The sequence below is a fragment of the Triticum dicoccoides genome, chromosome 7B (genome assembly GCF_002162155.2).
Source record: "Triticum dicoccoides isolate Atlit2015 ecotype Zavitan chromosome 7B, WEW_v2.0, whole genome shotgun sequence".
NCBI classification, from domain to species: domain Eukaryota; kingdom Viridiplantae; phylum Streptophyta; class Magnoliopsida; order Poales; family Poaceae; genus Triticum; species Triticum dicoccoides.
The window spans coordinates 201,088,877-201,113,006 of record NC_041393.1 but is presented as its reverse complement, the minus strand read 5'-3'; the positions used below and the strand labels follow the sequence as shown (position 1 = coordinate 201,113,006).

Below are 24,130 nucleotides of genomic sequence, written 5' to 3'. Positions count from 1 at the left end.
AGTTGCGGTCGGGTGCGGCACTTGCAATTGCGGGGCTGTTGTCGGGCTTGCAACTGGCCCACCCTCTCTACCGGCGCCCCCTTCGACAGAAAAAGAGTCCAATTACGGTCGGGTAAGAAGACATGTAGTTGTGGTCGAGGGTGACACTTGCAGTTACATGCCCAGTATCGGACATGCAAACTGGCCCGCCCTCTCTCCCGCCACCCCCTCCGACAAAACAAAAGCTCAGTTGCAAGCATGTTGAGGGACATGCAGTTTCGGTCGGGTGTGGCGCTTGCAGTTGCAGGGCTGTTGTCAGGCTTGCAACTGGCCAGCCCCCTCCGACACAACAAAAAAGTCCAGTTGGGGTTGGTTAGAAGACATGCAGTTGCGGTCGGCTGCTACACTTGCAGTTGCATGCCTAGAGTCGGACATGCAACTGGCCTGCCCTCTCTTCCGCCGCCCCCTCCGACAAAAGAAAGTCTAGTTGCAACCATGTTCGGGGACATGCAGTTGCGGTCGGGTGCGGCACTTGCAGTTGCGGGGTTGTCGGGCTTGCAACTTCCCCCCCTCTACCGGCGCCCCCTCCGGCAGAACAAAAAAGTCTAGTTGCGGTCGAAGTAGAAGACATGCAGTTGCGGTCGGGTGCGACACTTGTAGTTGCATGCCTAGAGTCGGACATGCAACTAGTCCGCCCCCTCTTCCGCCGCCTCCTCCGACAGAAGAAAGTCTAGTTGCAACCATGTTTGGGGACATGCAGTTGTTGTCGGGTGCGGCACTTGCAGTTGCGGGGTTGTTGTTGGGCTTGCAACTGGCCCGCCCCCTCTACTGGCGCCCCCTTCGATAGAACAAAAAAGTCTAGTTGCGGGTCGGGTTAGAAGACATGCAACTACTCGAACCAAAAAACAAAAAAAAAGACAAAACAGAGAGCGTATAATAACAGAGATAAATTACTCCATCACCAGCGTCAACCATCGATGGGAGCACACATATCTGCCCGTTCCCCTCTGAATCGCCCCCAAAAACAAACAAAAAAGAAAATGAGAAAAAGACCCATCGACCACCTACGTACCTTAGAGCATTACTAGTAGAACCCTCAAACCCTCAAACCCTCACTAGCGTTTTAAGGGTCCAAAAATGATCTTTTTGTGCACTTTTACGGGTTGAAAAACAGGGGCAAAGATTAGAACCCTCAAACCCAACCCTTATAATGGAATATTCCCCATGAACGACGTTGTCGTTGCGCGCGGGAGGTCGACGGGGTGGCTGCCGGCGACGGGGGCGACTAGCAGCGGCGGTCGCGGGCGTGGGCGTGGGAGTTGGGAGGATTTTTCCCTCCCGCGCGAGGATAACCGCCAAATGAGGGTTGGGGTAGGTTTTGCTCCCCGACCCTTACTTTTGAGGATTGGGAGAGGGTTTGAGGGTTAAGGGGTTCTAGTCTACGGCTTTTTTTCGACGAAAACTGTAAAAAAAAAGCAGTTATTTTTAGGGGTTTGAGGGTTTGAGGGTTCTACTAGTAATGCTCTAAGCCCAACAAACACTCCCTAGCCCCTACAGAACCAAGGCCGATGGGAGCAAAGGAAAAAAGGCAAACAGGCTGGACAAAGAGCGTTACACAGGCCGAAGGGTAAAACAGTTGACTGAGACTTCACTATTTCTCAGTCGACTGAGAAATAGCAGAACCGTTTAATAATATATGGACTAGGCACATACATCAGTTCCTCTCTCCAGCGATCATGAATACATTATACATCTAGTCAATTGCAGAGTTCTTACTGCTAATGATCATGTTCATCAATTCCTCTCTCCAGCGATCGATCATGAATTCATAACAGACAACTAGTAGAGAGAGCAAAGAAGAAAACTACTTCCCGAGAGAACTAGAACTAAACGTAAACTGTTGGGCGCTCTCCATCGACCTTCGTCATCATCGTCACGCGGCGCAGCTTCAACGCAAACTCTGGATCATGCTCCTCGTAGAATCGGCACAACGCGTCCATCGGGATCCCTTTGCCGACCCTCTTCTCCTTCTTGCAACAATCGCCGCCGCGCTCTGTCTGCTCCGGCGGTGGTGGTCTCTTGGAACTGGCCGGCGGTGCTGCGTCGGCGGCCGGGTGGGGTGGAGCGCGATGGGGCTCGCGGACATCCCATGATGGCACTCGTGCGACACGGCTGGGTTTGCTGTTGATGGCAGGGTACTCGACGAGGTAGGACTCGGTGCCGGCCGAGGCGGAGACTACCTTGGCGCGGAGGTAGATCACCAGCTGCGTGTTGCCGGAGAAGACGACGTTCGTGCATAACCTGTTGCGCACCTCCACAGCATCCCCGCACGCGAATCGCAGTTGCCGGTGCGCCGCATCCACGGTGGACTTCTGAAGAACCTTCGCAGGCAAGCGGGGCGCGCTGTTCGACTTCTTGGCCGCTGCATCCACCCGAGGAACCTTCTCCGGCGAGCGGGGCGCGCCACTAGTTCTCTTGGCCGCTGTCATCGCCGCAACTTTGCTTCTCTTGGGTGCCACTTTCGAGGCGACGGCGGGCAATGGCAGGACGACGGCGCGCGGCTGCAGCGGCATTGCCCTAAATTGGTGTTGCAGTTTTCTCTCTCTCGATTGGACTCGGACGATTCCAAGCTAGTTGGGGGAAGAAAATTAACGTGAGCCCAAGATTGCGTGTCGAAGCTATATATTGGCGCCACTCCATATTCGAATTCAGCTCCAATTTGCATTTTTTTGACACTCCATGTCCGAATTCAGCTCCAAGTTGGCCGTTACCGTGTTTTCGCGATTCTACAAACGAGACAACAAAACGAGTTCCTTGTTTTCTCCTCATGGGCTGAACAAGGCCTGCGGTCGGTAATTATGGGCCGGTGAAGCTATTTATTTTGACAGTTAATAATGTATAAGAGCTACTAGTTGTCTGTTGTATCCCTCAATTGGTACAAGGTTTATTTGACCTCATAAAGAATTTTTCTTGTTCCTGCATCTTGTAAGACTTGCCATCCAACGATGCCCTTAACCAGAGGTCGCTGTGACATTTTGTCATGTCAGGCTAATAAAGGTGCAGAACAGCTAAAATTTTCTCATGCCAGTTTGTAAACTCTTTGATCACAGAATGGGGCTCACTCTTTCCATGAAATGCATTTTATGTTTCTAGTTCTATAAGAATCCTTGTTTGTTTTTCTTTTGAGATGCAGATCAATATGATACATAGTTTAACGGCTTTTGTCATTTGTATGTTTGAACTTAAAAAGGTCTAAAATGCTATGGGCTTGCGCGTTTACGCAATTCGTCACATAAACATGAAATAGATATATGTATATAATGTGATCTTTGGTCATAGAATGGGGGTGGCAGAAACTTCTGTTATCCAAGAGATTATGATGTGCAACACACATAAACTTAAAGTTATAGGCATTCACAGCACACGAACAGAGTGAGGTAAAAGCAATGTGATAGTTTCAATAACTTTCTGCAACAACATTCCTCTGTTGATGTCGATGTCCCAAAAACTTTCTCAGTTCCAGCCAAGCTGGAGCAACGTACGGCATAAGGGGAGCGAGCTTAGCTAAGGTAGAACACACACAGTAAGATAATGCAGCAAAATAGCACATTTCAAGTCTGACGTTTGAACATCACTGATAGAGCATTTTTCTTTCTTTCTGGAGAGCATCACTGGTTTAGTTTTCTCTTTTTGGAGAGCATCACTGGTACTTGTAGAGCTAGTGTCACTGCTATGTGAGTTACAAGATTGGCTTCTCCATGAGGGACCGGCATGTAGTTGTGCACGGGATCCTCGTGAACCGGAGGTGGCACTGAAAATAAGAGCATGCCATCAGATAAATAACAAATCATGTGTGACAAATTATCAGATGGTTGCACAGACACAAAGAGTGAATAGAACGCCATTCACTTGAGCCAGAAGAGAAGACAAGCAAGCTAATCACATCAAGACGTCGTCTGTTATGCAAGGGTCATTGTATGCAAGTATAGTAATACTCCCTCCATTCGGAATTACTTCTCTTCAAAATGGATGTATCTAGAACTAAAATACATCTAGGTACATCCATTTCAATGACAACTATTTCCGAACGGAGGGAGCAGATGGAAACAACAGACATCACCAACCACCAATGAACCCCACACAGTGATTCTAAATTTCCAACAGCTGCTACAAGATCCCTAAATCGCTAGCTAGTTGCAAGAACTTAATCTAGGAGTGGTGCTATAATCAACATGGGTACTAGAAGTCACCCACCTGGCTGTCTGTGTTATGCAACTATATATAGGCAGCATGCATTAACAGAACTCTACAAACAACAACAACAACAACAACAACAACAACAACAACAACAACAACAAAGCCTTTAGTCCCAAACAAGTTGGGGTAGGCTAGAGGTGAAACCCATAAGATCTCGCAACCAACTCATGGCTCTGTCACATGGATAGCAAGCTTCCACGCACCCCTGTCCATAGCTAGCTCTTTGTCGATACTCCAATCCTTCAGGTCTCTCTTAACGGACTCCTCCCATGTCAAATTTGGCCGACCCCGCCCTCTCTTGACATTCTCCGCATGCTTTAGCCGTCCGCTATGCACTGGAGCTTCTGGAGGCCTGCGCTGAATATGCCCAAACCATCTCAAACGATGTTGGACAAGCTTCTCCTCAATTGGTGCTACCCCAACTCTATCTCGTATATCATCATTCCGGACTCGATCCTTCCTCGTGTGGCCACACATCCATCTCAACATACGCATCTCCGCCACACCTAACTGTTGAACATGTCGACTTTTAGTCGGCCAACACTCCGTGCCATACAACATTGCGGGTCGAACCGCCATCCTGTAGAACTTGCCTTTTAGCTTTTGTGGCACTCTCTTGTCACAGAGAATGCCAGAAGCTTGGCGCCACTTCATCCATCCGGCTTTGATTCGATGGTTCACATCTTCATCAATACCCCCATCCTCCTGCAACATTGACCCCAAATACCGAAAGGTGTCCTTCCGAGGTACCACCTGGCCATCAAGGCTAACCTCCTCCTCCTCACACCTAGTAGTACTGAAACCGCACATCATGTACTCGGTTTTAGTTCTACTAAGCCTAAACCCTTTCTGTCACATCCCTAGTCTGGTATGACCTAGACTAGCTAGTCATTTGTGCATCATGTTTAAATTCCATTTAATTTGAAATGGGGATTTGTGAAACCCTCAGAATCATTTTTGGAAATGACCCAAATAAAAATTGCTCCAAAAAGGTCCAAGGAAATGTTCATGTTGCTCTCTGAAAATATTGGTCAGAGGTAAAAATCAAACAAATATTTTAGGAGCTCATGGATATTTAATTTTGGCCATTTGGATTAATCCGATAATTATTTGCTTTGTATATATATTGTTATATATATAAAATATGGTCCAAAAATTATGCCATTTATAAGCTCTGGATTAATATAACTAGCTTCCATAAAAATTGGCATAAGTAAATAAATTGATTTAGTATTAACAAATGTTAGAAAAATTAGAAAAGAAAACAAAAAGGGGAAACCCTACTTGGACTACCTGGCGCCTAACTCCTGTGCAGCCCAGCAGCCTAGCAGGCCGGCCCAGCCAGCAGGCGGCCCAGCCGCCTCCTCCTCTGTCGTCTTCTCCCCCTCGCCAAGCAGCTGCGTGCCGCGCGCACCGCCGCTCCGCGCCACCTCCTCCCTCCCTGCCTGCCTGTCCCCCCCTCGTCGCTCTGGACGATCCCGCGCGACGCCACGCACGCCCCGCACCTCTTCTCTCCTCTCCCTCGCATTCGCTCTCTCTTCCTCCCCCCTCGTTCTCTCCCGAAACCGAACACCGTCACCGCTGACAAGCACCACTGCGGCGACTGCCTCCCCCTCGTTCCTCCGTCGTGTCCACGCGCTCCGCCGCTGTGGGCTACGCCTCCTCGACGAGACGCACGGCGCCGGATGCCCTGGAACACCGCCATCGCCATCGTCTTCGTCACCGGCTGCCCGAGATCGCCGACAATGCTCCGGCCGCACCAGTGCTTCCCCGAGCCCACTGGCCTGCTCGGCAACTCCACCGTGAGCCCCTCTCCGTTTCCCCATGTTTCCCCCTCCTCCCCGTGCTCGTTTGCCCCGTCTAGCTAGCTCAACCACCGCGCCCGCAAGTTCCTCGCCGCCGGCCATGGCGCCACGGTGGCATGAGCCCAAGCCAGCCACTCCCGCGCACGTCACCGTGTTCCTGGTGATGCCAGGAGGCCGTAGGAGCTCTCCGCTTCCACTGCCGTGCACCACAACACCGCGGCCGCAAGCCGCCGAGCTCCGGCCGCCGCCGCGAGCTTTGCTCCGGCGAGCTCCGGCCTCCCCAGCTCCTCCCACCTGCCCCTCCAGGTGCGTGAGAGCCCGGGCTACGCCCCGGTGCTCTCCGACGCCGTCCCCGTGGCCGGTATCGCGGACGCCACCGCGTCCAGAGGTCGCCGCCGACGACCTCGCCGGCCTGACGGGTGGGCCCCGTCGGCCAGGTGATTAGCTTAGTGCTAATCACTATTAACTAACCCCCCTGGCACTGACAGTGGGCCCCAGCGCCACTAACCTTTTTAATTAGGATTAAACTAACCCTGTTTAACCCCCTGACACTGACGTGTGGACCCCACACGTCAGGTTTGACCCCAGTCAGCCGCAGTTGACTGCTGACGTCGTGCTGACGTCATGCTGGCGCAATATATATTTTCTGGAATTAAAATAATTCAGGAAATTCTAGAAAATGATTTAAACTTCAAAAATTCATAACAACTCAACCGTAGCTCAGATTAAAATAATTTATATATGAAAAATTATCAGAAAAATGTAATCTATCCATCTGTCCTAGTCTCATGCATGACAAACCAACTTATACATGCTGAATATGGGAAAACACATTATGGCATATATAAGAGCCTACTTTGGAAGTGCATTTGAGCTTTTGGGTTCAAATGGATTTCAAACCAAATGATTACTAGTTGCATTAGCTCACACAACATCACATCTTCATGCCATGTTCATGCATCATATTGTTGCATATGATTGTGTATTGATTGCCGGCACTGTTCCTTCTCGATAGGTCCTGCTCCGGAGATGTTCCAGAGTACCTGTTTGTGAAGCAGTGCCTCCCTTGTTGATTTACCAGGCAAGCAAACCCCCCTTGTTCATTCCGATACAATCCTACTCTCTCGCTCCTGGTCTCAGTTATTGCATTAGGACAACAACGATTCATCTGCTACTTTGTGCTGCGGTAGTTGAACCCATTCCTCTGCATGACCTGTCATTGCCACAGTAAATAGCTGAAACCCACTAGCATGTGTAGGAGTTGATTGAGCCATGTTGTGTTCCTACCATGCTATGCCTGCTATTGCTTAGAGTTGTGTCAGGTCTGGTTCATTGGGAATGAATTGGAGTGTTACGATATGTTCTGATGCTGAGAGTGAAGTGTGTGAACACGATTTGGTAAAGGTAGTGGTGAGAGGCCATGTAGGAGTACATGGTGGGTTGTCTCACTAGAACCGTCCTTAAGCACCGAGTTCTATGTATGTTGTCCAATGACTCGATACTACCACACATTGGGCTCCGGGCGCTCCAAGCCCTCTCGACTTATTAACCGACTTGATCTCTGTCCAGGAGTCGCAACTAGTTTTTGGTGTTTGTAGGTAGTGCTATTTTTCTACCAAGTGGCACCCGGCAGGGTGGGCTTGGGACAGACTAGGCACACGTGGCCTGGTGTACCGAGTGTCACCCGGATGGTGGGCTCGGGAACCCTGCACACATCGTTTCGGGCCGTGAGCAACACCCCGGCCGGATCTCCTTGCGGATGGAACCCGAATAGGCGATAAACCTGGGCTAGAGTCTTGTGTGGTTAGTCAGGTCGTGGCCGACACCCTCGCCAGGCTTCCGCTTGAAGGTTGCCGAGATACATAACGTGTACATGGCGGTAAGTGGCGAGAGCGTGTGTGAAGAAGTACACCCCTGCAGGGTTAACATGATCTATTCGAATAGCCGGGTCCGCGGTTATGGACTTCTTGGATGCTTACATGGTACATAGACAACTTGAAGTGGATACTCTAAAATGTTCAAGACAAGTGTGAGTGCTATGGATGGCCTTCTCGTAGGGAGACGGGGATGAGTCCATAGTAGTGTATTGTGTGGTGATTAGTGGACTCGTGTACGTTGTCTCACCTCAAGAGTTTCTGGTAGTCGTAGAACAGGATAGCCACAGAGTCAAAGCTGGCTTGCTGCAACTATACCCCACATTACCTTCTTGATACACATGCATGTATGATAGGATCTGATGTAAGTCTTGCTGAGTACCTTTGTACTCATGTTGCTTTATTTATGTTTTTGCAGCGGAGACTTCAGTCTTACTAGTGTTCTCATGGACTTCGGCTAGTAGCTAGTACCTCAGCTACGATCTTGATCGGATGTTGTAGATAGTCAGGCTTTCAGCCTTTTTCATTTATAGATGTCTGTACTCAGACATGTAATGCTTCCGTTTGTTGCTTGATTGCTCTGAATGTTGGGTCATGTGACCCCTGTTTCTAATAAATGCTATGATGGCTCTTCTGAGCCTTTATCTATATGAGTTGTTGAGTTATGCTGTGATGCCATGTTGTACAGCACATACTTGCATGTTATGCGTACGTGTAATGTGTATTGCTATGTGTGGGATCTGACTATCTAGTTGTTTATCCTTAGTAGTCTCTCTTACCGGGAAATGTCTCCTAGTGCTTCCACTGAGCCCTGGTAGCTTGCTACTGCTCCAGAACACTTAGGCTGGCCGGCATGTGTCCTTCTTCAATCCTGTGTCTGTCCCTTCGGGGAAATGTCACGCGATGAATACCGGAGTCCTGTTAGCCCGCTACAGCCCGGTTCACTGGAGTCCTGTTAGCCCAGTGCTGTAGCCTGGATTCACTCACTGATGACCGACACGTTCGATGCTAGGTCATGGATGCCTGTCCCTGTAAGTTTGTGCCACTTTGGGTTTACGACTAGCCATGTCAGCCCGGGCTCCTTATCATATGGATGCTAGCGAGACTGTCATATACGTGTGCCAAAAGGCGCAAACGGTCCCGGGCAAAGGTAAGGCGACACCCGTGGGGATACCGTGCGTGAGGCCGCAAAGTGATATGAGGTGTTACATGCTAGATCGATGTGGCATTGAGTCGGGGTCCTGACAGCCTTGGTATCAGAGCCTAACTGCCTGTAGGATTACCAAGCCAAACTGGTCGAAGTTGAGTCTAGAAATTCTTTAGTTATGTAAGGGAATTGATTGTGGGAAGGAACGTAAGGCTCTTTTTATTCCTTTACCTCATGGCCTTCTGATCTGAGTCGTCCTATCCTTCCTACGGGGTTAAGGAACTAGGCTTTCTCTTCTGTCTATCAGGATCACGTGTTACTACTCCGTAGTCCCATAGGATTGGTTGATCAGAGTCATACCCCAGTTTCGAGTACTTCCGGTGTAGTCTGTTTAGTACTATCCCAGAACCTTGAGTGGTGATGTTGAGTTGTTGTACTACCCCATTTTTAGCAGGATGTCTCATTCTGAGCACTTTACTGCCGTTATGCTGCCGGAATTTCCCTAGGAGTTCGAGAGATACTAATTCCTTGTCCTACATTCTACAGTCTATAGTTGATGCTGACTCCGTCCCTGGTTTCATTTCTCAGGATGTCATCAAGTTCTATTGTTCGTAGCCAGAACCATGGAGATGGTAGGGATGAGGATCCTCCTGACCCGCCTTCGTTGGCAGAGTTTATGTTAGAAATGGAGAGGAACGAGCGTGAGTCTAACCGTTTGTTGGCACGTATCGAGGAGAACACCGCACATCAGTCCAATAAGTCTGCGACCATTCATGACTTCATTCGCTTGCACCCACCTACCTTTCATCATTCCATCGAGGCACTCGATGCAGATGACTGGCTCCGTAGCATCACTCATAAGCTGCGTTCCGTGAGCGTAGCTGAAGATGACAAGGTCACCTATGCCACATACCACCTGGAAGGTCCTGCTAGTCTTTGGTGGCAGAACTATGAGGCTATGCTTCCAGCCGGCCAGATTCCTACCTGGAGAGATTTCACTGAGGCTTTTCGCGAGCATCACATTCCAGAAGCCCTCCTTGATCGCAAGAGAGAAGAGTTCTGTAGTTTCACCCAGAATAAGATGGCTGTTGATGCTTACAGTAGAGAGTTTGAGAACCTCGCTCGCTATGCCACAGAAGAAGTGTCCATGGACGCCAAGAAGCAAGCTAGGTTCCGGAAGGGTCTCAACCCCAAGTTGCGTCGTGATCTCCACCTACATCATTGTGATACATTCCAAGCCCTTGTGAACAAGGCCATCAATGCAGAGACAACTCAGCTCACTTACGAGGAGTCTCGTAAGCACACCCGTGATTTGGGATCTTCCTCTGGCTCTAGTTCCCAGAAGCGCTGGATTTGGGTTCCAAACTCCACTCTTCCTTCCGGTTATGCACCGAGGCCATCCCATGTGGTGCCTCCTCCAGCTCAGTCATATGTTTCACCCAGGCCTACTGGTAGACTGCTTGTCAGTGCGGGTCCACGTCCAACCTCAGGGACTTGCTTCACATGCGGGAAGCCAGGGCACTATGCACGTGACTGTTCTCAGACTAGTTATGCTCCACCCCAGCCCGAGAAGACTGTTGGCTGTGTTAAGCCATCACGCAAGATGATCAGTGTCAAGTCAGCCCCCACTGAACGTGGACGTGTGCATCACGTCTCAGCTAAAGACGCTCATGATGATCCGGATGTCGTTCTTGGTACACTCCTTGTCAATTGTCACCCAGCATCAGTTCTATTCGATACTGGAGCATCTCACTCCTTCATTTCTGAAGGCTATGCTCGTTTGCACGACATATCATTTTGTGATATGCCAACTCCGCTTGAAATCCAAACCCCAGGGTCTAGATGGCAGACCACCAGAATCAGCTATGGTAATGAAATCCTTGTTGATAGACTTGTATTCCTTGCATCACTTGTAGCCCTCAAGTCCTCAGATATTAACATCATCGTGGGTATGGACTGGATGACAACTCATCATGCCAAGATTGATTGTTACACCAAATCTGTTCAGCTTACACACCCATCTGGCAAGATAGTCACTGTCTCCACTAGAGTTGCAAAGCGTCAGCTCTATTCTCTTAATGCCAGCCCTCTTCCAGACCTTGAAGATATCCCGGTAGTCCGTGACTTTCCGGATGTCTTTCCAGAGGAACTGCCAGGTGTTCCACCTGACAGAGATGTAGAGTTCGTCATAGATCTTATTCCAGGAATAGCTCCAATCTCTAGGAGACCTTACAAGATGGCACCCTTAGAATTAGCCGAGCTTAAGAAACAACTGGACGAGTCCTTGCAAAAAGGTTTCATCCGTCCTAGTTCTTCTCCTTGGGCTTGCCCCGTCCTCTTTGTTAAGAAGAAGGATGGTACGGACCGGATGGTTGTAGATTATCGTCCCGTTAATTTGGTCAAGATAAAGAACAAGTATCCGCTCCCCAGGATCAACGACCTGTATGATCAGCTCGCTCGATCCCCGGTCTTCTCCAAGATGGATTTAAGGTTAGGCTACCACCAAATCAAGATCAGAAACGGGGACATTCCCAAGACGGCCTTTGTCACTCGTTATGGCCAGTACGAGTACACCGTCATGTCCTTTGGCCTAACCAACACCCCAGCCACATTCTCCCGCTTGATGAACTCGATCTTCATGGAGTACTTAGATAAGTTCGTCGTGGTTTTCCTCGATGATATTCTTATTTACTCGAAGAACGAGGAAGAGCATGCTGAACATCTTAGACTTGTGTTAGGAAAACTCAGAGAGCACCGCCTTTATGCCAAGTTATCCAAGTGTGAATTTTGGTTGCCAGAAGTGACCTACCTAGGCCACGTAATCTCTGGTAAGGGCATTGCTGTCAACCCCGAGAGAGTTAAGGCCGTTCTCGATTGGACTCCACCTGAAACCGTTAAACAAGTTAGGAGCTTCCTTGGTCTAGCCAGCTATTGTCGCCGCTTTGTTGAAAACTTCTCTAAAGTAGCCAAACCTCTCACGGAACTTCTCAAGAAAGATAAAAAGTTTGAGTGGTCCCCACAGTATGAGTACAGTTTTCAGGAACTAAAAAGATGCCTGACTTCTGCTCCCATACTTGTGCCACCGGATTTCACAAAGGACTTTGTTATCTATTGTGACGCCTCACGACAGGGACTAGGTTGCATTCTTATGCAAGATCGTCATGTGATTGCCTATGCATCTCGACAGTTGCATCCACATGAGGATAATTATCCTACACATGATCTAGAGCTTGCAGCCGTAGTGTATGCACTCAAGACCTGGCGACATTACCTTCTTGGTAAACGTTGCGAGATCTACACCGATCACCAGAGTCTCAAGTATATCTTCACCCAACCGGATCTGAACCTTAGGCAAAGACGTTGGTTGGAGTTAATCACCGATTATGATCTAGGGATTACCTACACCCCAGGCAAAGCCAATGTCATGGCTGATGCTCTAAGCCGTAAATCCTATTGCAACAATCTCATGTTGCAGCAAGGCCAACCACTTCTCCATGAGGAATTCTGTAAGCTTAATCTTCACATTGCTCCTCACGGATTCCTTTCTACCTTGGTGGCGAAACCTGATCTTGAAGATCGGATTGTCGCTGCTCAAAAGCAAGACACAGGAATTTCTCGGATCAAGAGAAACATTAAGAAGGGAGTTGGTGGATGTTTCTCTATGGATGATCGTGGTGTTGTTTTCTTTGAGAATCGCTTGGTGGTTCCCAAGAATCAACATCTACGACAATTGATTCTTAAGGAGGCGCATGAATCTCCTCTCACGATTCATCCCGGTAGTACTAAGATGTATCAGGACCTACGCCAGAGGTTCTGGTGGACTAGGATGAAGAGAGAAATCGCTGAGTTCATTGCTAAATGTGACGTTTGTCGTCGCGTTAAGGCAGAGCATCAAAGACCTGCTGGCACCCTTCAGCCTTTAGCTATTCCTGAATGGAAATGGGATAAAGTTGGTATGGAATTCATCACCGGCTTTCCCAGGACCAAGAGAGGGAATAACGCTATCTTTGTAGTCGTTGATCGTCTTTCCAAAGTGGCTCACTTCCTACCTGTTCGAGAGAGTATCACTGCTAGTCAGCTCGCTGACTTATATATTTCTCGAATAGTATCACTCCATGGTGTTCCACTAGAGATCAATTCAGACCGTGGCAGTCTTTTCACTTCTCATTTCTGGGAGAGTTTCCAAACTGCCATGGGAACCCATCTTTCCTTCAGTACCGCTTTCCACCCTCAGTCGAGTGGTCAGGTGGAACGGGTCAATCAAATTCTCGAAGACATGCTTAGAGCTTGCGTTATCTCATTCGGTATGGATTGGGAGAAATGTCTTCCTTTTGCCGAGTTTGCTTATAACAATAGCTATCAATCCAGCCTCAAGAAAGCTCCTTTTGAAGTTCTCTATGGACGAAGATGTCGAACACCTTTGAATTGGTCAGAAACCGGTGAAAGACAATTCTTTGGACCGGACATGATCCAGGAGGCAGAAGAGCAAGTTCGCATCATCCGTGAGAATCTGAAAACAGCCCAGTCTCGTCAAAAGAGCCAGTATGACCGTCGTCATAAGGAAGTGGCTTATGAAGTTGGCGACAAGGCTTACCTTCGGGTTACTCCCATGAAGGGTACCCATCGTTTCGGTATCAAGGGCAAGTTGGCTCCTCGTTACATTGGTCCTTTTCGCATTCTCGCTAAACGAGGAGAGGTTGCCTACCAGTTGGAACTACCCCCACATCTTTCTCGAGTTCATGATGTCTTCCACGTCTCTCAACTCAGGCGTTGCTTCTCGGATCCCATCCGCGGAGTGGACCATGAAACGCTTGATCTCCAAGATAACCTGACATACCGAGAGTACCCGGTTCACATTCTTGATCAAGCAGAGCGTGTTACCCGACGTTAGAACATCAAGTTTCTCAAGGTTCAGTGGTCTCCTCATTCCGAGAGAGAAGCTACTTGGGAGCGAGAAGATCGTCTTCGACTGGAGTACCCCGCTTTCTTTCCGTCGACCCCTGAATCTCGGGACGAGATTCTTCCAAGTGGGGGCGAGTTGTCACATCCCTAGTCTGGTATGACCTAGACTAGCTAGTCATTTGTGCATCATGTTTAAATTCCATTTAATTTGAAATGGGGATTTGTGAAACCCTCAGAATCATTTTTGGAAATGACCCAAATAAAAATTGCTCCAAAAAGGTCCAAGGAAATGTTCATGTTGCTCTCTGAAAATATTGGTCAGAGGTAAAAATCAAACAAATATTTTAGGAGCTCATGGATATTTAATTTTGGCCATTTGGATTAATCCGATAATTATTTGCTTTGTATATATATTGTTATATATATATATAATATGGTCCAAAAATTATGCCATTTATAAAGGAGCTCTGGATTAATATAACTAGCTTCCATAAAAATTGGCATAAGTAAATAAATTGATTTAGTATTAACGAATGTCAGAAAAATTAGAAAAGAAAACAAAAAGGGGAAACCCTACTTGGACTACCTGGCGCCTAACTCCTGTGCAGCCCAGCGGCCTAGCAGGCCGGCCCAGCCAGCAGGCGGCCCAGCCGCCTCCTCCTCTGTCGTCTTCTCCCCCTCGCCAAGCAGCTGCGTGCCGCGCGCACCGCCGCGCCGCGCCACCTCCTCCCTCCCTGCCTGCCTGTCCCCCCCCTCGTCGCTCTGGATGATCCCGCGCGACGCCACGCACGCCCCGCACCTCTTCTCTCCTCTCCCTCGCATTCGCTCTCTCTTCCTCCCCCCTTGTTCTCTCCCGAAACCGAACGCCATCGCCGCCGACAAGCACCACCGCGGCCACTGCCTCCCCCTCGTTCCTCCGTCGTGTCCACGCGCTCCGCCGCTGTGGGCTACGCCTCCTCGACGAGACGCACGGCGCCGGACGCCCTGGAACGCCGCCATCGCCATCGTCTTCGTCACCGGCTGCCCGAGATCGCCGACAACGCTCCGGCCGCACCAGTGCTTCCCCGAGCCCACTGGCCTGCTCGGCAACTCTGCCGTGAGCCCCTCTCCGTTTCCCCCTGTTTCCCCTCCTCCCCGTGCTCGTTTGCCCCGTCTAGCCATGGCGCCACGGTGGCATGAGCCCAAGCCAGCCACTCCCGCGCGCGTCACTGTGTTCCTGGTGACGCCAGGAGGCCATAGGAGCCCTCCGCTTCCACTGCCGTGCACCACAACGCCGCGGCCGCAAGCCGCCGAGCTCCGGCCGCCGCCGCGAGCTTTGCTCCGGTGAGCTCCGGCCTCCCCAGCTCCTCCCACCTGCCCCTCCAGGTGCGCGAGAGCCCGGGCTACGCCCCGGTGCTCTCCGACGCCGTCCCCGTGGCCGGTATCGCGGACGCCGCCGCGTCCAGAGGTCGCCGCCGACGACCTCGCCGGCCTGACGGGTGGGCCCCGTCGGCCAGGTGATTAGCTTAGTGCTAATCACTGTTAACTAACCCCCCTGGCACTGACAGTGGGCCCCAGCGCCACTAACCTTTTTAATTAGGATTAAACTAACCCTGTTTAACCCCCTGACACTGACGTGTGGACCGCACATGTCAGGTTTGACCCCAGTCAGCCGCAGTTGACTGCTGACGTCGTGCTGACGTCATGCTGGCGCAATATATATTTTCTGGAATTAAAATAATTCAGGAAATTCCAGAAAATGATTTAAACTTCAAAAATTCATAACAATTCAACCGTAGCTCAGATTAAAATAATTTATATATGAAAAATTATCAGAAAAATGTAATCTATCCATCTGTCCTAGTCTCATGCATGACAAACTAACTTATACATGCTGAATATGGGAAAACACATTATGGCATATATAAGAGCCTACTTTGGAAGTGCATTTGAGCTTTTGGGTTCAAATGGATTTCAAACCAAATGATTACTAGTTGCATTAGCTCACACAACATCACATATTCATGCCATGTTCATGCATCATATTGTTGCATATGATTGTGTATTGATTGCCGGCACTGTTCCTTCTCGATAGGTCCTGCTCCGGAGATGTTCCAGAGTACCTGTCTGTGAAGCAGTGCCTCCCTTGTTAATTTACCAGGCAAGCAAACCCCCCTTGTTCATTCCGATACAATCCTACTCTCTCGCTCCTGCTCTCAGTTATTGCATTAGGACAACAACGATTCATCTGCTACTTTGTGCTGCGGTAGTTGAACCCATTCCTCTGCATGACCTGTCATTGCCACAGTAAATAGCTGAAACCCACTAGCATGTGTAGGAGTTGATTGAGCCATGTTGTGTTCCTACCATGCTATGCCTGCTATTGCTTAGAGTTGTGTCAGGTCTGGTTCATTGGGAATGAATTGGAGTGTTACGATATGTTCTGATGCTGAGAGTGAAGTGTGTGAACACGATTTGGTAAAGGTAGTGGTGAGAGGCCATGTAGGAGTACATGGTGGGTTGTGTCACTGGAACCGTCCTTAAGCACCGAGTTCTATGTATGTTGTCCAATGACTCGATACTACCACACATTGGGCTCCGGGCGCTCCAAGCCCTCTCGACTTATTAACCGACTTGATCTCTGTCCAGGAGTCGCAACTAGTTTCTGGTGTTTGTAGGTAGTGCTATTTTTCTACCAAGTGGCACCCGGCAGGGTGGGCTTGGGACAGACTAGGCATACGTGGCCTGGTGTACCGAATGGCACCCGGATGGTGGGCTCGGGAACCCTGCACACATCGTTTGGGGCCGTGAGCGACACCCCGGCCGGATCTCCTTGCGGATGGAACCCGAATAGGCGATAAACCTGGGCTAGAGTCTTGTGTGGTTAGTCAGGTCATGGCCGACACCCTCGCCAGGCTTCCGCTTGAAGGTTGCCGAGATACATAACGTGTACATGGCGGTAAGTGGCGAGAGCGTGTGTGAAGATGTACACCCCTGCAGGGTTAACATGATCTATTCGAATAGCCGGGTCCGCGGTTATGGACTTCTTGGATGCTTACATGGTACATAGACAACTTGAAGTGGATACTCTAAAATGTTCAAGACAAGTGTGAGTGCTATGGATGGCCTTCTCGTAGGGAGACGGGGATGAGTCCATAGTAGTGTATTGTGTGGTGATTAGTGGACTCGTGTACGTTGTCTCACCTCAAGAGTTTCTGGTAGTCGTAGAACAGGATAGCCACAGAGTCAAAGCTGGCTTGCTGCAACTATACCCCACATTACCTTCTTGATACACATGCATGTATGATAGGATCTGATGTAAGTCTTGCTGAATACCTTTGTACTCATGTTGCTTTATTTATGTTTTTGCAGCGAAGACTTCAGTCTTACTAGTGTTCTCATGGACTTCGGCTAGTAGCTAGTACCTCAGCTACGATCTTGATCGGATGTTGTAGATAGTCAGGCTTTCAGCCTTTTTCATTTATAGATGTCTGTACTCAGACATGTAATGCTTCCGTTTGTTGCTTGATTGCTCTGAATGTTGGGTCATGTGACCCCTGTTTGTAATAAATGCTATGATGGCTCTTCTGAGCCTTTATCTATATGAGTTGTTGAGTTATGCTGTGATGCCATGTTGTACAACACATACTTGCATGTTATGCGTACGTGTAATGTTTATTGCTATGTGTGGGATCTGACTATCTAGTTGTTTATCCTTAGTAGTCTCTCTTACCGGGAAATGTCTCCTAGTGCTTCCACTGAGCCCTGGTAGCTTGCTACTGCTCCGGAACACTTAGGCTGGCCGGCATGTGTCCTTCTTCGGTCCTGTGTCTGTCCCTTCAGGGAAATGTCACGCGATGAATACCGGAGTCCTGTTAGCCCGCTACAGCCCGGTTAACCGGAGTCCTGTTAGCCCAGTGCTGTAGCCTGGATTCACTCGCTGATGACCGACACGTTCGATGCTGGGTCATGGATGCCTGTCCCTGTAAGTTTGTGCCACTTTGGGTTTACGACTAGCCATGTCAGCCCGGGCTCCTTATCATATGGATGCTAGCGACACTGTCATATACGTGTGCCAAAAGGCGCAAACGGTCCCGGGCAAAGGTAAGGCGACACCCGTGGGGATACCGTGCGTGAGGCCGCAAAGTGATATGAGGTGTTACATGCTAGATCGATGTGGCATTGAGTCGGGGTCCTGACACTTTCGATTCCAAGGTTTGTCTCCATAACTCTAACTTCCTATTTACCCACGCCCGACTATCGTCAACTAGCACCACATCATCCGCAAAGAGCATACACCATGGGATATCTCCTTGTATACCCCTTGTGACCTCATCCATCACCAATGCAAAAAGATAAGGGCTCAAAGCTGACCCCTGATGCAGTCCTATCTTAATCGGGAAGTCATCAGTGTCGACATCACTTGTTCGAACACTTGTCACAACATTATTGTACATGTCCTTGATGAGGGTAATGTACTTTGCTGGGACTTTGTGTTTCTCCAAGGCCCACCACATGACATTCCGCGGTATCTTATCATAGGCCTTCTCTAAGTCAATGAACACCATATGCAAGTCCTTCTTTTGCTCCCTATATCTCTCCATAAGTTGTCGTACCAAGAAAATGGCTTCCATGGTCGACCTCCCAGGCATGAAACCAAACTGATTTGGGTTTCATCTCCATAAGAGTGGCTGAGTTTTTACGTTGGCTCGCCAAGCCTATCACAACCCTCCTCCTTTACCCGGGCTTGGGACCGGCTATGTTGAGACAACATAGGCGGAGTTATGCATTAACAGAACTCTCATATAGTTTATATTCATGTAAAGGGGATATAATCCATCAGCCACTAGTGCGTGCAATGGTCTACGTTATGTTATCAGGTTTGCCATCCAATTTACAGAAATCTAAAACAATAAAGTAAAATCCAATTTATGACATCTCAACCTGTTATGATCATTTAAAATATGAGTGGCATGTGTGAAACTTCGCTTACATGAATGCCCTACTATCATGTACACCCCAGCTCACCACTTGTCCTACCACTTAAATAGTTCCATTAAGTACCACAATATTAAAGTACACAGCCTTGTAATGCATTCTCAGTTGACAAGGCAATCTGAAAACCATTTTATCACTGATACAAATTTCAAGCAATAGTGGCTATTATTTAAACAGAAGAGAGAGGCTAGTCCAACCAGCAATTCATTTAGCATGCCAGTTAAAGTAACCGCGTTAAAAATTGTGCATAAATACCTTCAGTTGGTTCAATAAGCTCTGAATGACGAGGGCAATTTGGAGGTTTAGGTACCTTGAACGAAAACTGAGATAAATGTAAATCAGCAGCATAGTCTGGGTTGTCTTCAAGATACCTATCAAAGTATAACATATGAAGAATAAGATAAACATCTAGACAGAGTGAACCACATGGAGAAGTTCACAACTTCACATAGTATACACATGTATTCTGTGTTGTTTCCAACGTTCAAATTGCAAGAACAGGCGAGATTTCTGAAAATAGGCCCCAACAAAGCTAAGCCTCAATGCTGGTTATGTGATCATTGAGCAATTGAGGTAGTGAAAGTAGAATAATAACACTTTGTAATAATTATGACAATAATAGTGGATACCAGTCAGATGCGGTTATCAACATGCTAGATGAATGAAAAACTGCATATGAGCATTATAATATGCTTAAGAAAGTAACGATATTGAAGAGAAGTTGACCAAACAAAAGTTAGCTTACCTTTCAACCTCTTTCTTGGATCTTATTTTTATGCCTGCGGGAGAGATATAGTACCTGAAAGGATGTATAAGTGTCACAAAATAGTCATACAATACATACACGGAACGGCAAGCACATCCTTTTATATAGGTGTGTAAGGTGTGTAACCACAGGAATGAATGGTTAACCATTGATCAAATATGAACACCATTAAGTTCCTAAACCATAAATGAGCATTCTGAGCTCTCAAGAGTTACGACCCAGGGACGTTAGAAAACAACTGCAACATCATTAGCTCAGAAATAAATACAAAAAGCTGGGAAACAAATTAACTACGATGTTGTGCAAAACAAGTAATACTCACACATCAGTGAATCTCGTGCTCTGTTCATTCCTTAGAGTAATATTCCTTTCCCACCCAAGAGGGGTCTGAGGGATGCATGGGATATCAATTGCCCATGCCATGCCATTATCCTCAGATATATCAGTTGGATCATGGCATGTAACTTGTGGCTTCCACCCATGGACATATTTGCAAGAAAAAGGAACTTGTATAATATTCTCTCGGATTTGCTCATATTTCAGTTTGGATGGTACAACTCTCCATTTTTTGCAAGTAGTACATTGCACAGAATATGTACTGATAATGAATTTTCTTTTTTTAGACAGCACAGGTAAGTTGTTTTCTCCCTGGACATTCTTGTAAGGAACAACTTGATATGATGCACTTCCAGAGGAGTTTTTAGTGTCACTGTCATCCCATTGGTCCACAACCTTGTCAGCTAACATATCTTGACTCTTGATATGAGATAATGAACTCTCATCAGGGTTGGGCACAGGATTAGCCGGTCTGGATCCCGTAGTTTTTAGTTCCCTGTTGGAGGTAATTGCAAAAGCTTCAGACTGGGAAAGGCAAAATGCTTGACAGAGAAACAAAAGAAACGTGAACGTAAGTTTAAAACAGAAGGGATACACCACCATGAACATGAAAACAGAGGGTGAGCACAAAGGCTACTTATAGTAAATCTTTGATTTCTCAGGCTAGATATCAAGATATCGCTGGCATTAGAGCAGTATGGTTCTCCCATAAATCAGGTTCACTATGGTATGCCATAAATCTCTACCATTTTGAACAGCTTAATTAGGTAACTAGGGCTTACGTCATGTTATAGATCCCTAGGCTAGATTCAAAGATTCCGTTACGAACTCATCACTAGTTGGGGCATCAACAATCCAGTTCACAAAAGTAAGGACATAACTCGCAAATATATATTTAACAGCTTGAGCTAACGTAACGCTCCAGAACCCTAGGCTACACACTGACCGAGATGCAATCAACATTAGAAACATAACCTAATGTAGCAATAGTAAATCAAATTGCAGATATCCCTAAAATAAATCTACTATTCCACATGTAAAATTGCTGAATCTACCACGTGTAAAATCTCTGAAAACGAACGCCTTAGCGATATGTTCTCCGAAAGCCCTAGCATGGTAATCTATCTCTACTCTCTACCTATATATATATATATATATATATATATATATATATATATATATATATATATATATATATATATATATATATATATATATATAGGGATTGACTATTCGTCACCCTGGGTGAGGAATAGTTATTCTTCACCCCCACTATTTTACCACCAATGCACTGTAATTTTACGTTTCGTAAGTTTTATCTTATTTCTGACGTAAAAATAGATCGTAAGAAAATATACAATCGCCGTAAAAAATATTTTATGTTACGTAAAATTACAAACGTAAAAACATAGTGTAAAATATACATGAACTCCAAATTTTTCTTGTCTTATGACCTATATTTTTTTCTTATACCAAATTTTACGTAGTGAATCAATAGGAATGTAACTATTTGAACTCAAAACGTAATTTAATTATGAAGTTACCGTAAGATTACCTCGGGTGGAGAATAACTTATTCTGCACCCTGGGTGATGAACAGCATCACTATATATATATATATATAATATAATAATAATAATAATAAAGCAGATATTGCTTCTGGTCGTCCGTCATCATGGCAGTTTTTCAAAAAGGCCCCTCGGTTTAAATGATATCAACCCGCACTCCCTATTTTAGTTTTAGTAAATAATAAAGCATCTAGACTGTTTCTGACCGCACCGGCAGTGTTGGAGGCCGCCGCGGCGAACGGGGTGCACGGGGTGGCGTAGCAGGGGCTCCCGGCGAGTGGGGAGCAGGAGGCGCAATGCATCCCAGCGCCGCACGACGACTGCGAGCCCGTGGCTCACCTGTCACCCACCAGCGTGGACTCTGAGGCCATACCGACGGAGAGAATCAGGATGAGGAGGATGCCGCTGCAGCGAGCCATCCCGACGGCGAGGGCGGCCATCGTACGCTCGCTCGCTTGCTGTCTGCCGCCGGCAGTCCCCTCCGGCCTTGACGCGGATGGGAGGGAGAGACCATGTCGACATCTCCATCGCGCGGTGCGTCACACGAGGATCTCGTCGGAGAACCTGAGGGTGGCCGTCCAAGGGGAAGGAGTGGAATGTTAGAATAAACCGAGGCACTCCGTCGATCTACCGAGGATCAAGCAATCACACAAGCACGACACCGAGATTTGTTAACGAGGTTCACCAATATGGCTACATCCCCGGGGCATGAATACGAGCGCTCCTCCCCGTGACACCGTCACAATACCGCACTCCGGCCGCCCGGGCGCCGGCACACGCCGCCGGCTCCCCTGCGTGCCCGTGCTATTATGTTGGCATAGGTTACATCGTGTGTCTACCTCCGATATATATGAGAGGCCTAGGATACAAGTGTCCTATTGAGACACAACTCCTACCCTGTCTACACACAGTCCAAAACCAAGTCCAACTGTAACCTAACTTGTACAATAATATTCGACACAACTCTAACAAACTCCACCTTGGCGAATATTCTCCACCACCTTGGATTCATCAATGCATCGAACCTGCTTGTACATTGGACTTAAGATATGCCATGAGCACCGCTGCTACTCCCAGACTCCATGTGACTCCACCTGCAACTTGTAGTCCCTCCTTTTCTTGACCACAGTCAACACGAGCAAAATTAAGTTTTTCATTACTCTACTTTGTGCTCCCAACTTCCGGAGTTTCCGTTCAACGTCATCACACACCGATAACTTATCTGCGTGAAAATGAACAACTCACATATATATTGGTTGTCACATACAAGAGTTACCTGAACTCAACATCACCGCTCTTTCTTGACCGTCTGTCTGAAACGTGAAAGAATTTCACCGTCGCCCTGTGTCACCCTGAGTCAAATTCACAGTTGTCTCATCCTTTTTCCCGGATAGTCTCCAACATGTCCCACAGCTATAGCACTCCGCCTCCTTCTGTACTTGTCATCCGCACTTTGCCATGTGCACTGAACACCACAAAATATACGGCCATGTACTCTCTCAGCTTTTGACAATTTCAGACTTTCCGTCACTTTCTCAGATTCTCCATGATCAACTCCTGTCCATCAACTAGCACCGATAGACCCAGTCACCAACTTGAATCTCGTACTCGTCAACACTGCTTCAGCACCCTTGCACACTTTTTCTGACCATATGTTTGACCACCAGTGCCTTGGTCTGTCGCTGTGTCCCGTGCTTACCGCACGCCTCGCCGCTATCACCGCGTCGAGCCTCTGCTGTCCTGGTCGAGTCTCCCGGGTAGCTAGCCCCCACTGCCTCAACCCCCCACTGCAGAGAACCACCGATCATCACCGACCGATGCCGAGTATCACGTCTCCATCAGACCATTGGTACCCAGTCCGACCCACGTGTCTCTCGCTATCCCGCTGAAATAGGCTTCGAATCTCCGAATTCTTACGCCGTAGCCCCTTCATCAGCACAGAGTGTAGTCATCCATCAGACTTCAACTCCACCTTCAACATGACTCCATGTAGCTGCGCCTTGCTACCCCGCGCCATGTCAACTTCAAGCTCTCATGTGTACACTGCCTTAAATCAACCCCGCACCTTAGTCTTGTCGAAGCCGCACAAGCCCTCAAGCCTACACCACGTGTTTCCACGCCCCAGAAGTCGGCCACCATCAGCATCACGCTCCTATGTCGTCGTCGCTGAAATCACCGCCATCTTCTGCTTTGACCGACATCCCGTCGATCCGTCAGACAATCCAGTCCAACCCAGCCGAAATTATCCGACTGCAACGATGCTCCACCCTGCGTCGTGTCCGCCTCGCACAACTGTGCATTGCATGGACTCCCTGTGTTTGCATGATCCTGTTACGACGAGCTCCAGACTCCTCCGAGCCTTATACGCACGTCACCATCCTCGATTCCCCTTTCTGCTATGCCGAACAACAACACCTACTAACATCATGTCATCTTCTCGGCGAACAATGCGAAGAACACAAGAAGTAGTCCCTTTGTAGTCTCTCATATACTCTAGCAACAAGCTCAAGCAGCTTCATG

At 48.0% G+C, this 24,130-nt stretch overlaps 1 protein-coding gene across 1 annotated transcript; it reads right to left on the bottom strand.

Moving 5' to 3' along the window:
• Nucleotides 1-3,597: 3,597 nt before the first annotated feature.
• Nucleotides 3,598-22,050, bottom strand: LOC119338814. Its single transcript, XM_037611040.1, has 5 exons — nt 21,950-22,050; nt 20,030-20,539; nt 19,687-19,740; nt 19,197-19,312; nt 3,598-3,790 (listed from the first exon to the last, which is right to left on the bottom strand). Exons 1-5 carry the CDS (start codon nt 22,048-22,050, stop codon nt 3,648-3,650), a joined length of 924 nt encoding a protein of 307 aa, XP_037466937.1. The 3' UTR covers nt 3,598-3,647.
• Nucleotides 22,051-24,130: the final 2,080 nt, after the last annotated feature.